Source organism: Falco peregrinus, chromosome 12, assembly GCF_023634155.1.
Source record: "Falco peregrinus isolate bFalPer1 chromosome 12, bFalPer1.pri, whole genome shotgun sequence".
Classification (NCBI taxonomy): domain Eukaryota; kingdom Metazoa; phylum Chordata; class Aves; order Falconiformes; family Falconidae; genus Falco; species Falco peregrinus.
The window spans coordinates 11,146,361-11,160,492 of NC_073732.1; the positions used below are offsets into that span (position 1 = coordinate 11,146,361).

A 14,132-nucleotide genomic window follows, 5' to 3' on the forward strand; every position below is an offset into this window, starting at 1 on the left:
GTTTTTGTAAAGTGAGGTTAGAAATACTTGTTATTAAATATTCGCAAGAAATTGTCCGTACTAATTGCTCAGCTCTTTTGACTTTTGTATACGGTATCTAAATAAATATTTTTTTACATTTAAAACTGTTGAGTTTTCATTTTAGGGATTAACAAGGTGTACGTTTTATATTCCAGAGCTGCCACTTGATTGTTAGCAAGGAGGACTTGCGATACCGAGGGGGCAGATCGATTATGTTGGGACTGATTTTGTTTCTTCTGAATTCATTGGAAGTTTTGAGGCTGAATTACTGGAAGGTTCTGGTACTTACGGTATTTGGAAACTTTAATAACAGCACGATTCCTGCTTATTGCAGGGGAGTTGGACTAGATGACCTTTAAGGATCCCTTTCAACCCAGACTATTCCGATTCCTTAGCAGGATTTTTACCATTAAAAAGCCCCATCAGTTCAGGTTTCAGAGCACCGATGATGCTAGATGCAAGTTGCAGGTGAATTCCTAACATAGGCGCTGTTGCACTTTGTCTCTTCAGGGACAAAAATAAAGGGCAACCTACACAGGTTCCACCTTGCATATTCTCGGACGCTGTTTAGTGCCTGACTCTACATATAAGGATTCTTTAAAAACAAGTAGTTTTATATAAAATATTTTAGGATCTGAAGTATGATTCCCTTTTTGCAGGAGCTGTGATTTCTTGTGAATTTTTTGTACTTCCTCTGAACTCTGACCAGGTACTGTGTAAGAAATGCCACCCACCCAATTAATCCTAATCAGCAGACCTGTAGAGAGGCACATTCTTGAAGTTTAATGGTTGAATGACCTAACATATTACCGTTGATAAATAGGGGGTTCTTGCAGTCCAGAATTAAGATGTAGTGAAAGAAGAGCGTGTTTAACTTTCAATTTTTTTCCCCTTCTCTTCTGTCTTGTCTTCAAGCAAGGCAAATTATTATTGTGGTACTGCAAGGGAAAAAATATACGTCTACTTCTTGTAAGGGGGGAAATTAAAGGGCATTCCCTTTAAAGTGCTGAGAGAACAGTGTCGTGCGTGTTCTACACCACGACGGGAGGGACTGGCTTGATGCGTGTAGGTGGAGATGGTGCTCTCGGTGCAGGCTGTGAGCAAGATCCAAGTTTGTCCTGGCCCCCTTCAACTGACATCTTGGTGCCGGGGAGGAGTGTCCAGGGGGAGAGCAGGTCAGTCCTGCTGGGCCACCCTGCCGTGGAGAAGTCATTCTGCCTGAAGCTTTGTTTTCCGTGGCTACCTTTCAAACAATGCTTGCTTGCTTGTTTGGTGAAAATCAGTATTTTCATGGTCCTTTTTTAAAAAAAAGTTCGATTAATGCCACCTTGTTTATTATCACATACGCCTTAAATAATTTCAACACCTCAGTTGGTATAAAGGGTGCAGTAGGAGATGATGAAGGGACTGGCCACTTCAGAAAAGTTCTGCCTTTGGGTTTTTTTGGTTTTTGTTTGTTGGTTTGGTTTGGTTTTACTTGAAAGTGAAAGGCAGAATTTAACTCTTATCATCAGATATAATTTGTTCATATCACATACATGCAGATAAGGAAAAAATACAGATTCATTAAATCAGTGATATATATATGTTCATGGAATGAAAATGTGTCTGGGTAGAGAGGGAAATTCTTTATTAAAACAGACCTTGCTAGGAGACTGTTTCAACTGAGCTGAAGAAAATCCCAGTTTTCATAGCTCTTACCCTAAAAAAGGAGAAAAGAGGCAAGAGAGCATACCTGATAGAGGTCTTTGCATCGACAGTCTGTGGCAGATGTCTTAGTTTTTATTTATATATATATATATATATAAAAAGGAGCTTAAGTTGCAGGTGATAGAGCAAAGCATCCGTGAGCATTGTTAGTTCAAGATAGTTATCCTGACCAAATGATGGCAAAATGACTTGCCTTTTCTCCTCTGTAATAACTGCAAACGCCTGCAGGACAAAAGTAGCTTTCTTTTGTTACCCATTGCTCTCTTTAAATACGATACCCATATATGCGAAGTGTATATATTGTTATAAACCTGGTGCTTGTATCCAGAGCGTGGAACTGAACAGATACACACTGTCTGAAGATTTTGCAGCAAATCTGAGTGCAACTTGAATGAATGGCTTGGGAAACAGTTTTGGTACAGCTGCCTCTTCTGTTGCCGTGTGATGGGAATGGGGGCTGCAGTTAATTTTCACTTCTGACCGGTGAATTGTAATGATTTTTAAGACTGAATGCTCAAGCATCCAACAAAACAGACAGCCAACAGATCCTGCTCTTGGTGCTGTGGCTTCTTCAAGGATTGTGCGGGCATGAAGGACAGAGTAATTTTATGGTTTTATTATAAGCTTCTAATTGTGTCCTACATATATAAAAAATAAATTGGTGATTTCTTACTTGTTACCAGATTTCAGAGGGCAAGGAAATATTAATAATTTGTAGTTTCTGGTTGCAGACTCTTCCTAAAAGAATATTCTGCTTTCTAAAGGGTCTAACTCTTGTAATAAATACTGATACCCGTTTACTCTTTCAGGAGCTGTGAAAAGTGCGGACAGCCAGCCATACAAATGTAAGACGGTTCGGGTAGTTCTGTCCATATGGCACGCTCGGAACGGTAAAGCAGCCGGGTTAGTGAAAGAGAAGATCGAGTATATATGTGATGGGAATCTGCTGCCGCAGAACGGTGGTAAGGTCGTCTCTTTTGTCCAGTGCCATGAGGACACTGGCCTAATCTGCAGCAAACAAGCAAAGGATTTCTAAATGCAAATAGTGAACTTTTCTAACAGGTAGGGATATTCTGGAATTTCCTTCTTTAATCTTTTTGGAGCAGGTTAAAGGAACACCTCCTTAGGGCTGTTGACCAGGTAAACAGTAAATGTTCTTACCTTAGTGGAAAATGTTGGATTTTTAAGTTAGATCCTTCACCAAACCATTCCTTACAGGGATCGTTTAAGACCTGTTGGTGGGTGGGCTGCTTCCGTGAATCCCTATCTTTCGTACCCATCTAAGAAGTTAACGAACTGCTCCTGAATCTGTACAATATTGATGTACAGGAATGACCAGTTTGCTGACTTTAAAGAATTAATTCTAAACTAAGTATATAAGAAGGCAGTTCTACATCTGAGAAGGCTAGCGTGTGTTCTTTTGCCCAGTTAACAGGTGGGTCACGTTGCTCTTAAAGAGCTAAACTCAGCTATAACATTAGTAATGTAACAACTGATTTTGGTAAGATTTTTCATTTACATTAGTACAAAATGTCATTCAGCAACTTCTGATAAAAGCTTTACAGTATCTGGTGTGCAAGGGTCAAACCTCCCACTTAAATTTTATCCAGCATTTTGAAAAAACAGAGCTTAGGTCCGAGCAGCCTTGATTCTGGAAGGCTTTAGTGTGCAGAACAGCACTTAGGTGTGTGTTTCTGTGAACGCCCCTTTTCCTGTACAGGGCCAGGGGTGTTCCAGGTGTCTGTATGTTGCAGTGTGTTTGTTGGAGGAATCAAGATAATTGTTTTGTTACTGTTTAGAGCTGGGACTTCTGGTTGTATTAAAAATACATTATTCATTCCCTTTTCACTGTTATGTGTATCTAGAGACCCGAAATCCAGAATGAGTGGTTAGCTTACAGAAATGTGGGCTTGAACTTTATTATGTGAGTGAAATGAGCAGGACGGAGGGTAAATGATCACTGATGCATTTAATTTGCAAGGCACTTCTTTAGGAAGGGTGCTTAAAATCTCAGTTTCTGCACATCACCATCAGGAAGCATATACATTATATATGCAGAGGTACAACCTATCTGTGTGTGATGAAGTTCTGTAACATTGGTACCGTTTATTGTACGTATTTCACTTTTTACGTGCATCTTAAATGCTTAAGCACAATAAAATGAAAACTTTTGGAAGTACTAATTTGCTTTAGAGCTTTTAAAATACAGAATGCAGAATCTAACCAACTACAGCTGCAACTGCCTCAGAGTAGCTGTTTCTAATCTCTTCAATTCCCATCAGAATTGTTTTCTGCCTCTGAGAAAGTTTAATCTCTGCTTTAATGAAAACACCCCTGTCTTCATCATGGTAAATCGTGTAAGAGGGAGCATCTGTCTACAGTAGGAGTGGTGTTAGTAATCACTGCATGGAAAACTCAATTCTGAAAAAGGTGTCGCTTTTCTGTGTACTGAAGCTTTGTTTTACCAAGCTGAACACGGCGTCAGTTTGAGGCTTGAGTGCTTCATTCCAAATCTTTCTATAGAGTGCGCGGGGGCAATGCACGTGCATGTTCTCTGTTTGGCAGCTGACTTTCAATAGGAGAGTTCATTAGTGTGGTACTTCACTACGTATGTTTCTTTAGAAATTGGGTAGAATTTTGTGCTGCGTTTTGCATTTCTGCTTCGGTGAATCTGTGGAAAACATTGAAATCTGTGAAATTTCAGATACCACATAGCTGAAGCCTGTCATCTTTTGAGAAGCAGTTGACCACTGTGTGGTCAAGCACAAGGTGAGATTTGCTGTGCGGTGGTATTGGATGCTGAAGGCTGGCTGCGTTACATGGAGGAACCATGTTTGTTTAATACATTCATTCCAGAATGATAAATGTGGAGTTGTTTTTATTTTTCACTTCTAAAACACCTCCTCTAATTGAACTTCCAGTACCTTCTGGAACATCTGGATGAAGTGACTAGAAAAGGGGAAAGCTGTTAAGTATGAATGTGGTGCGGTATCTGTTTGAATGCTGATGGTGATTTTTCCTCCACCTGGCTCGTTTTCCAGCTGGTTGAAGTGGGCAGACAGCTCCTCTTCACAGCTGGCTTTGGAGCAGTCCTCCTTGCAAACAGCTGTTCCCCTTTACAAATCTTCCCCGTGGCCTTGAATGGTTTTTGTTTGTGGCTTTTTTTTTTTTTTTTCTTTCTTGCCCAGTTATAATGTGTGTAAAGCATTAGAACAGGAATCCTCATCTTTGCAGCCTTTCACAATGTATGGCATACTGAATGAAATCAAAAGTTATTTAAGGATTGCTCGTAAGACCTGAAACGGCCAGGCTTCAGTCTGGGCTCTTGGTGTAAAAGTGGTGTTATTTACAGTGGTCCATGTGGAACGACACGAAAAAATTCCCTAGGTGGATGTGGTTTGTTTCTTGAGTTCGGATCATGGTGATACTTAACGAATTGATGAGGGTTGATGTTGTGATCCTGCAGGCTGTGCTGGAGAGCTTGCATGGTCATTGCAGGCTGGCAGTCTTCAGCTGTGCACCAGGAGCAGAAGGCATCATGCAGATCAAACTTAGTTTTTCCTCAAGTGTGCTGTGAAACTTAGAGGAAACTTACTCAAACAAGAAAACAGCAGCTTGTGTTGATGGATGAAAGGCTTACTTCACTTGCCTTAAACACAGGCAAAACATGTATGGACTATAGGAATTCTATGTTTTTGAACTTGTTTTGATACTTTTTTTGCTTTTCTCTGGTGCTTATGAACCAGCCAAAGTAGGAAAGAGTTGTTTGGTTAAGAGTTTACCCTGGAAGAATTCCTGGAACAGTTTTGCTTAAACTTGTTGCACATAATAATGCAATTCTAGGAATGAGTCTTTAAGCAGTTTTCTGCTCTGAGAAATCCAAGGTCAGGAGGAGGCGGAGGTGCTCCGTGGCAGAACAGGCACGCCCCTGAAGGACTGGAGCCCTTGGAGGACCCGTGCAGAGCAGGTCCTCCCAAAAGGACTGCAGCCTTTGGAGGACCAAGGTCACAGCACAGGAAAAGAGTGAGAAGGAAGGTGCAGAAGAAAGCGCTTTGTACCCTGCTCCCCCATCCTGCCCCCGAAGCTTTGTGCCACCTCTTGCCTCACCAAAGGGACCGAGTAAAACCTGCAGAGATAACAAGGGGGCAGAGAGGAGTCTGGAGTGAAGCTGAGCCTGGGAAAGCTGGAGGAAAGGTGTTTTCAGGTGTTGTCAACTTGTTTCCCAAAACCTGAATCAGTAATTAAATATTTATGCTAACTGGCAGTACATTAAGTTAAATTCTCTGAGCTGAGTCAGTTTAGCCCACAACAGTACTTGGTAAGCAATTCCTGTGCCAATGTTTTGACACTCTGGTTTTCTTGTTCTTTCTCCTCCAATTTTCTTCCCTGTCCTGCTTGGGGGGTGGGGGGAAGCAGCTGGGTAGGTGCTTGGCTGCCAGCTGGGGCCAGCTCATCGCAGGTGTTCAGCAGCTGCCCGGCAGGTGACATCGCTGCTGAGGGCACATGGCAGGCAGGGGACCCCGGGGGCAGGCAGGGGACCCCGGACACTGGCCTGGCCCTCGGCAGGTGGCTGCTGTTGTAGGAAGTTGCAGTTTGGATCTGCATACTGGCCCCAGCTAAACACCTTCTCTGTTACCTCGTTCTGATGGTGGCTTTTAGCATGTGAACTGTGGACCTGAAATTCAGAAATTCTACTGTACAGAAATAATTTCAAAATACACTTGAAAAGTACCATTTTTACAACATAGCACCATTGTGATAAAATGAGCGATACCCATTTCCAGTTGTGCTTTATTCTCTCCCTTTTGAGAGACAACGTTATGTTCTGGAAATCCTGATGCGGAGGGATGTGACGGAGAGTGAAGGGCCTGAACGCTGCCCTGAGGATTTGCCGTGAGTTAGAGCCAGGCATCTTCCCTGCTTCCAAGCCATACAGATGCCGTGGTTTGCAAGGGTGATGGGCGAGCAAGTCTCCTCGTTGTAAATCACAGGTTCTGAATTGAATGCTGGGGCAGTTCACCCCAAACAGCTCTAATCCCAATGACCTTCAAGCACAGCCAGCAGAATTTTCAGTGTTGCTATTAATACCCTGCCGGCTGTTCAAGGTAATACTCGCTTCTGTACTGGGCCTACACGAGATCCAAAGCTCTTGAATGCAGCAGTAAGGGTGATCTGGACTATAAGGACTAGCAGAAGGTCGTTGCCTTTAGGAGTGTTTTTACTCATGAACAGCTTCAGCTGTCCCTTTTCACATAAAATTTCATAATTAGGTTTCCTATGAATAATTTACCAATTATTTTTCTGCTTATAGTCACCGGGCAAATGATTGCAGAATTAAAGCATATGCTGCTTTATACTTGGGTCTGTCTTACTTTGTAATATTAAGCAATTTATCTGCAATTTCATTTTCAATTAGTACAGTATTGCTGACAAATGCCTTACAGAATCAGCTAAGCATGAAACAGGAATTTAGACACCTATTAAATATTTAAACTATCAGTGGTAGCCTAAAAATGCATCTATATAGTATGTTCTTACAGAACGTAGTACAATGTAACTGGCACAGGTGCAAAAACTTCGTTAAAATAAGAGAAAAACATGACTGGTTCACACAGCGTTTTTAAATCAAATGAGCAGATAAAATGCCATGGAATTGCTTGTTTAGATTATTGGGTCTTTTTTTGTTGATTTTCTCTGATGCTTTTAAGATTTTTCTCTGTACTTGTTTTAAGTTAGGTGAACACAGATCCAATTCCAAAATCCCATTTTATTCCATCTTGTCTATGATAAAGTTTGCAATAACACAGTGTATAAAGTTTTCTTTATTGTTTACTAAAGTGTAGTTAGTACCACAAGCCCCACTGCAAATGCTTCCAGGAAAGGGACTGCAGCTCTCCAGAGAGTTTCTAACCCGAGAAGAGGCTGCAAATGAGTAAGGGAGGAGCTGGTAGGTACTGTCAGGAAAAGCTCATAAATGAGACCTTAATGTGGAATTACCTAAATCCCATGAGGAAGTGGGACATTTATCTGCTACTGTGAACATAAGCTGAAGTTACTAGCCCAGTGTGGTTCTAGCTGTGGCCTTTCAGGAAACACAGTTTGCACACCTTACCGAATAGGTGACTCGGCCATGGTGCTCCTCTACGTGCAGCTTTGTTCTCACAGCGGTAAGCTCTGAAGCTACTCGGCACCTTGCGGAGTCAAGATGTTGGCTTTTACTGCACACTGGAAAGCCAGCCTTGCCTGCATGTGGGACGCTGTCTGAAGCAGGAGGGGATTAAATTCTTTCATACAGTTCAACAGCAGGGATTAGTCCCTCCTCAAAAGACTGTGTGGTGTGCCAGATCTGACGCATGCAGCTGGGATCACTGGAGAGTGAACTGAGAGGTGTGCCCTGTCCCAGCAGGCCACTGGGACCAAGAGGGAAACGTTCCCTGAGAGAGGTGGGGACTGGGACATGCCCCAGGAGGGCTCCTGACCCTGCCCCAGGTGGAAGAGCAGGGGAGTGAGTTGACCTCCATGTAAGCACAGCAGATGAGAGAGGTTTGCCTGGTTTTGTCAGAATGAGGTTACACAGTCTGATGTATTTACACTTGAATGGACTTATCCTCTGACTATTTTATTTTCCTCTGGCTGGGACTGGAATGTCTGTCTTTCCTGCTCTTTGAGTTTGTGTATCCAACTTGAAACCAGCAGATCAGCCTGTTGTACTTGTGATGGCTTCAGAAGGAGTTTGCTTTGAATTAGGACTCTTGGACGTGGTTCTGTTTCCTTGAAAATCCTTTTGCTGGGGGCACCTCTCTTAGTGAACACAAACTGAAATGAAAAGTGCTGGAAAAAACATTTTATTCCGTTCTAGTAAAACATAGCTTATTTAAGTGGTAAAAAGAGCATTTGTGGCCCTTCTGCACATGATAAATTCCCCATGTGCCATCTGTGTTTTCAGTAGTTCCATCATGATTCAAATACACATTTAATAGTTTTGGATTTATAGCTGAATGAAGAAGGTATAGATGTGAACTTTTTCAAAAGGTGATTAGTGTGTTAGCTTATAAACATTGTAACAGTCAATGCTTTAAAAAATACAAAGCATCTCTAGAGCTATGATTCCATAAGGATCTTAAAGGTGACTGTTCTTTTTGTTGGTGGTGTATTCACAAATAGAGAAGCAAAAATTAACAAAATGTATTGGCTTCAGGTTTAGACAGTTGTCCTAGCACCACTTGTATTCATCACTCAGGTAAGTTCACCCATTTTATCACCATGCTGCTGTTTCTTTCCAATTAACATTAGAAACTGCTTTGTTTCTTCAGCCACTTGGATTGGGAGTTTAATAATTTAACTGCTCTTAGAAATTAATTGCAAATATAAATACAGCTTCTTAAGGATGCGTTATCTCAGCTAATTTTATTTTCTTACATAACCTACTGTTAAACAGATTTGCAACTTTTTGTTGCTTATGAAAGCCCAATTAACAGTTTATTTGCAGTCTGTTTTCAGTACTGCAATGGTAAAAGACTTTCTTCTCCCTTGTTCTTATTATGAGGGTTTTTTACAATTACATTTTCCCCTTCCCTCAGAAACAGCATGTGCAAGTTTCTTTAGCTTGGGAAATTCAGCTATAGGGCTTTAAGACATTTGTATGTTTGCACATCTGTATCTGTAAGGATAAATATTTGTAATATGCCATATACATGCACATGCTCTTCCTGCTGTAAATGCCATTTCTAACAGGACATCCATTGTCTTGCACAATAGGTCTGATTTCCTTGGTATTCCCGGCTTGACTCTACCCTCCAGACTCCCCTTGTTACCTGTATTTTATGGCAGTGGACTCCGATGTGACAGTTTAATTTCTTGGTATTACATCATTTACGGTGGGTTTTGCTACTTGTAGATGTGTGTGCATGGGTGGATGAGGCTCAACACGTCCTTCATCTTTCAGCCTTGCATTTCTGTTCAAACAAACAGTGCTGCACACTTTCATACTACAAATATTATTAAACACTGTTTAAACCTTTAGCATATTGTTCATCTTTATGCAAGTCTCGCTCTAGCTGTTCACTTTTGTTTCGCTTGTTAGCCATGCTTCAGGCATACCTGGCATCTACTGATTTTTTTCCTCTGCTCTTGTCCTTCTTTAAGAGTTCCTGACAGGGGGGCTGATGCAAACTGCAACTCGGGCATCACAGTTGTTAGCCAGAAACTGTATTCGTTAGCAAAAAATTGACATGTTCCCCGCTGACCCTGGCACTCAATGAATGGTGCTGATCTGAAGTCTTCTAGGCAACTTCCAGGTGACATAAGGGACTGTCCACCACCCTGATCACCAGATCCAGTGTGCTGGAAAGAGCAATGAAAGAACCTGATAAGTGTGCATGAAAAATAGGTAAATCATGTTCATCTGTCTTTTTCTGACTGTATTTTCTTTTAACGGTACTATTTTTGGTGATCTTAAGTTGGAGTAAGCTTCCCTTGCTGGAGAAAATCTTAATTTCTTTTGTAATGAGTTAATCTCAAAAGTCTAGAGCCAGCTCACTTATTTTTCTGGTATTTATCAAACTAAGAAAAGAGTAAATCTGGGTTGATTCTAAACGATGCTGTTACTAAACTGCTACAAATGTAATTAGAGGATGGCTTTAAAAAGACCTGGACCTCTAATTCTGAAAAGTGTGTCTTCATACGTGAAAATCCCATTGTTTATTAAAGAAATATAAGCAAAATCTCTGTAATTTTAAGAAGTGTGTAGCTTAAGGCTATGGCTTTAGTGTATATAGCTACAGCCAGGTTCCCCAGTTTGGAAGTAACCCTCGTTTCTTTTTGTGAATTTTCCTTTTTAATGTTTGCTAGACGTTGGATAGTTTTAGTTTTCAGAGCTAAAAATCTTTGAACACAAAAGCTGTATGGAAGAAACTTTTACGTATATGACCGTATGCAAAGACTCTTACCATCAAAAAAGAATATCCTATCCAGAGACTCCTCCAGTTGACCGGGCAGGGAGGAATTGACTGATCTTGGCTGTGAATTGCTACTGCTTGGGCTGGGGCCTCGCATACCGCACACCTGCTTATGTAGGGCTGTATTTCCTCTTCAGAGAGAGGCGTCATTGGTAAAGGAGCTGCACTTGACAACCAGTAAGACTTATCGTTTCGACTGGCGTAGTAACAAACTTGGTTGATATTACAGTAAGCAAATGGCATGGTGTTAAACACAGGAAGGCAAGATCCTGCCAGACCTGAAAATAATAACAAGGGATGAAAATTACTCCATTCTTTCTAGGTAAATTGAAAATACTATTCTGGGCAATGTTACTGCAAAACTATGTGTCTTGACAGTAGTTACATAATTCACAGATCTTAAACCTCCCAGGCTCTTTACCAAAATGACTAGTTAATTGAAAACAGAAACTTTTTTTTACCAGTAAGTATCTTCCTTTGACCAATAATGTTTAACTGTGTCACAGTCCAGTATTTAAACATGATGTAGTTTGTCTCCATGGGAAACAGTTATGATAACAAATTTCTTAGCTTTGCCAACGCTGAAAAATAAATTAGGCAAGAGGTGGTGGCTGGTTTAAAAGGAGATTAGCTATTTACAAACTCATTAGGAGCAGTGAGAAAGCAAATGCCAAAGCTGATAAATAGAAAATTTTTGTAAAGTATGACAAGCCATTGCTACCAGTGTGTTAAGCCAAAATCTCAGCAGCTGTTCTGCTGCCTTCCAGAAAGGTTTCACAGACTCTCAAAGTGAAATAAAAGGATTGAGGGATTTTGCAGAGCCAATCCTGCAAAATTCTCATCAGGCAGACATCAGTGGGAATTAAGAAGTACCTAGTGCATACTTCAGCATACTTCAGAGGTGAAGTTGTTCTTCCAGAACTGAATTTAGAACAGTTTCATGATGACCTATTTAGTTAACAATAATAATCACTGCATATGTTCTGCCTTGAACTTTGTGTGATTTATTATTTCTGTAACACCCCAAAACCCTAATGCCTGCCTTAAAGACACATAACACTTCTATATAGAAGTCGGTTTTGTTTATCACTGATAATACTCCATGCCAGTACTAATAAAGGGTCTGGAATAGCCTGAGTAAGGAAAATGCCTGCAAAAAAGAAGACCCTAGTCACAGGAAACAAGGACTATTTTCTTTGTGTCCTATTTTCACTGCTGTTGTAAGGCTTTCTGTTACCAACTGGCTTTCCTGGGGAATGTCAAACACACAATAGTGAAAACATTTCAAAACAACACTGCTGTACTAAAAATAACTCTTTTTATTGCTCTTTTAAACACTTCTTTTTCTTGTCCAGCTTGTTAGGTCCTTGATCTTTCCTCCTAGGAGACTTCTCTGCCTCTGGTATAAAACTGAACAAGAATTTAGGAAATTTCTTCTGTGCAGTTGCCACCAATCAGTTTCTCCAGCTCCAAGTCAGATGACTTATTTAGACAACAGCTAATTTTAGTCAGCATTGTAGAAGAAATGACCCAGGACACCAAGAAGAGCTGTCTTTGGGAGAAATTTGGCTCTGTCTTTCCCAAAAAAGACTTCTGACTCTTAAAAGCACATAATTCTGCTGTGTACACATGATGCATAATTTTATTTGTACAGCTTGCTTATACTACCTAACTGCGACTACCTAATTTAACCAGCTCTTTTCCCCAAGCTGTTTCTACAGTAAAAGGGAGCAAGATCCTGCAGGGAGTTATTTCAGAATGGCCAAATGAGATTCCAGGTCTAGGAAAATCTCTCCCGTAAGTTCAAAGACAGCCCGAAATGACTAGCAAGGATAAGTGAAATAAACCACTCATGTCTCCAAATTCTATTCAATATTACTTAGAGGTAGAAACACTTTTTTTCATTCAACTGCATAGCAGCAGAAAGCCATTTTAAATGGGTCACATAATAGGGCAGCGTAACCAAGCAGTGTAAATTAGTTTTGAGTCTCCAGAAAAAAGTAATTGATGATTGTATAGCGTGCTCCATTTGACTTGTCTTTCATTGTATAGATTGCACCAAATTAGACCTTAACTGGAGAGCAATTATGTATTACAATACATACCGAGATCTTGATTATGAGCTTTCTCTTGTCCTTCCAGGTACAGCAGACTATAGCCAGTCCATAATTTTGGCATCCCCTGTGGACAGAGTGGTTCTCTGTCTGACTGACTGTGAAGGACGAGCAAGAATCCACTTGCAGATCTAATATGGGGGCCTGGTGGTCCTGGGATACCAGTACGGCCAGGTGGACCTTACACATAGGAGAAAAGGTAAAAATTATTTTTATTTATGAAACACAGAGCTGGTGTGAATTTTGGCTATATTTAAGTGTTCAGTAACGGGTTCCTGACTGAATATAGTACAACTTCATAGGTTGTCGTGGGCAATAAAGACACCAGTACACTCACGTTATCCTCCTTATGGGAGAGAAATGAACTAGATTGCCACTGAATGCTTGACGGTTGGGTTTTCTTTTGTGCTTCTGCCCTATGCTATATGGATTAAGAAACGAACTGAGGTGGGCAGTGGCTTCCCAGATGTACTCACTAGGATGACTTGTCTGGACTGAATTTGAATCCCTGCAGTAACAGTCAATGCCCTTTCCTTACATATGTATTAAACCATTAATTTGTTAAACAGCAGTCACAGTTAAAATACAATTTTAATTACTCACAGACAGTTGCACTATTAGCCCTGACTCAGAAACGCATACCTATTGATATACAGCGTTTAAGCCTGCGTGGTTAATTGCTTTTCTGGTTAATAATGGATGCTGAGATAAATTTTCTTCTGATAGGGCTTTCTATCTGTTATGGAATCATTCACAAATGTCACTGTTGGGGCTTGAACTGAGAGGGAGAAAGAAGTATCGTGGTATCTCAGGCTAGAGGTGGATGTATCCATGTGCGAGAGAGAGAATTTCGTCTATACACCATCTCGCACATCTCTCCCAAAAGTCATGTTCCATTCTTACCTTGTGGCCCAGCAAATCCTTGCTCTCCTACATTCCCTTGGTCGCCTGGTGGTCCAGGTGCCCCAGGTAAACCATCTTGGCCTGGTAGGCCACGTGACCCTTCTTCACCTTTTCTTCCTAGATAAATACAAGGTAAGCACTTTCCCTTGATATGGCTGCATTTAAAGGTTATACATTGTCCAAACGTACACAGCATGCAAAGGGCCAGTCAGCAGAACAGACACCACCAAGAAATGATGCCTCAGGACAGCGAGGTGCAGAACTGCTTTCTGCTGGGAATTCTCTTTACAACTTACTCGTCTTGAGACCACACTAGTAGCTCAGAGGCATGACTTTTGCGACATTCAGCTCCTGATACCATTTTAAGTCCTCTCTACAGAGCCTGTGTGATTTGCAGTTGAAATCAGAGCACTAACAAGCATTATTA

The 14,132-nt window shown here is 41.0% G+C and overlaps 1 protein-coding gene across 1 annotated transcript in view; it reads right to left on the reverse strand.

Moving 5' to 3' along the window:
• Positions 1 to 2,357: 2,357 nt before the first annotated feature.
• COL4A4 (collagen type IV alpha 4 chain) overlaps positions 2,358 to 14,132 on the reverse strand; it is an 82,392-nt gene continuing 70,617 nt past the window's right edge. Inside the window, exons 45-48 of the mRNA XM_055817173.1 lie at positions 13,706 to 13,822; positions 12,794 to 12,982; positions 10,680 to 10,966; positions 2,358 to 10,074 (exon numbers count right to left, since the gene is read on the reverse strand). Coding sequence (XP_055673148.1) covers positions 9,811 to 10,074; positions 10,680 to 10,966; positions 12,794 to 12,982; positions 13,706 to 13,822 — 857 coding nt within the window. The 3' untranslated portion in view covers positions 2,358 to 9,810. The remainder of the gene's footprint in view (positions 10,075 to 10,679; positions 10,967 to 12,793; positions 12,983 to 13,705; positions 13,823 to 14,132) is intronic.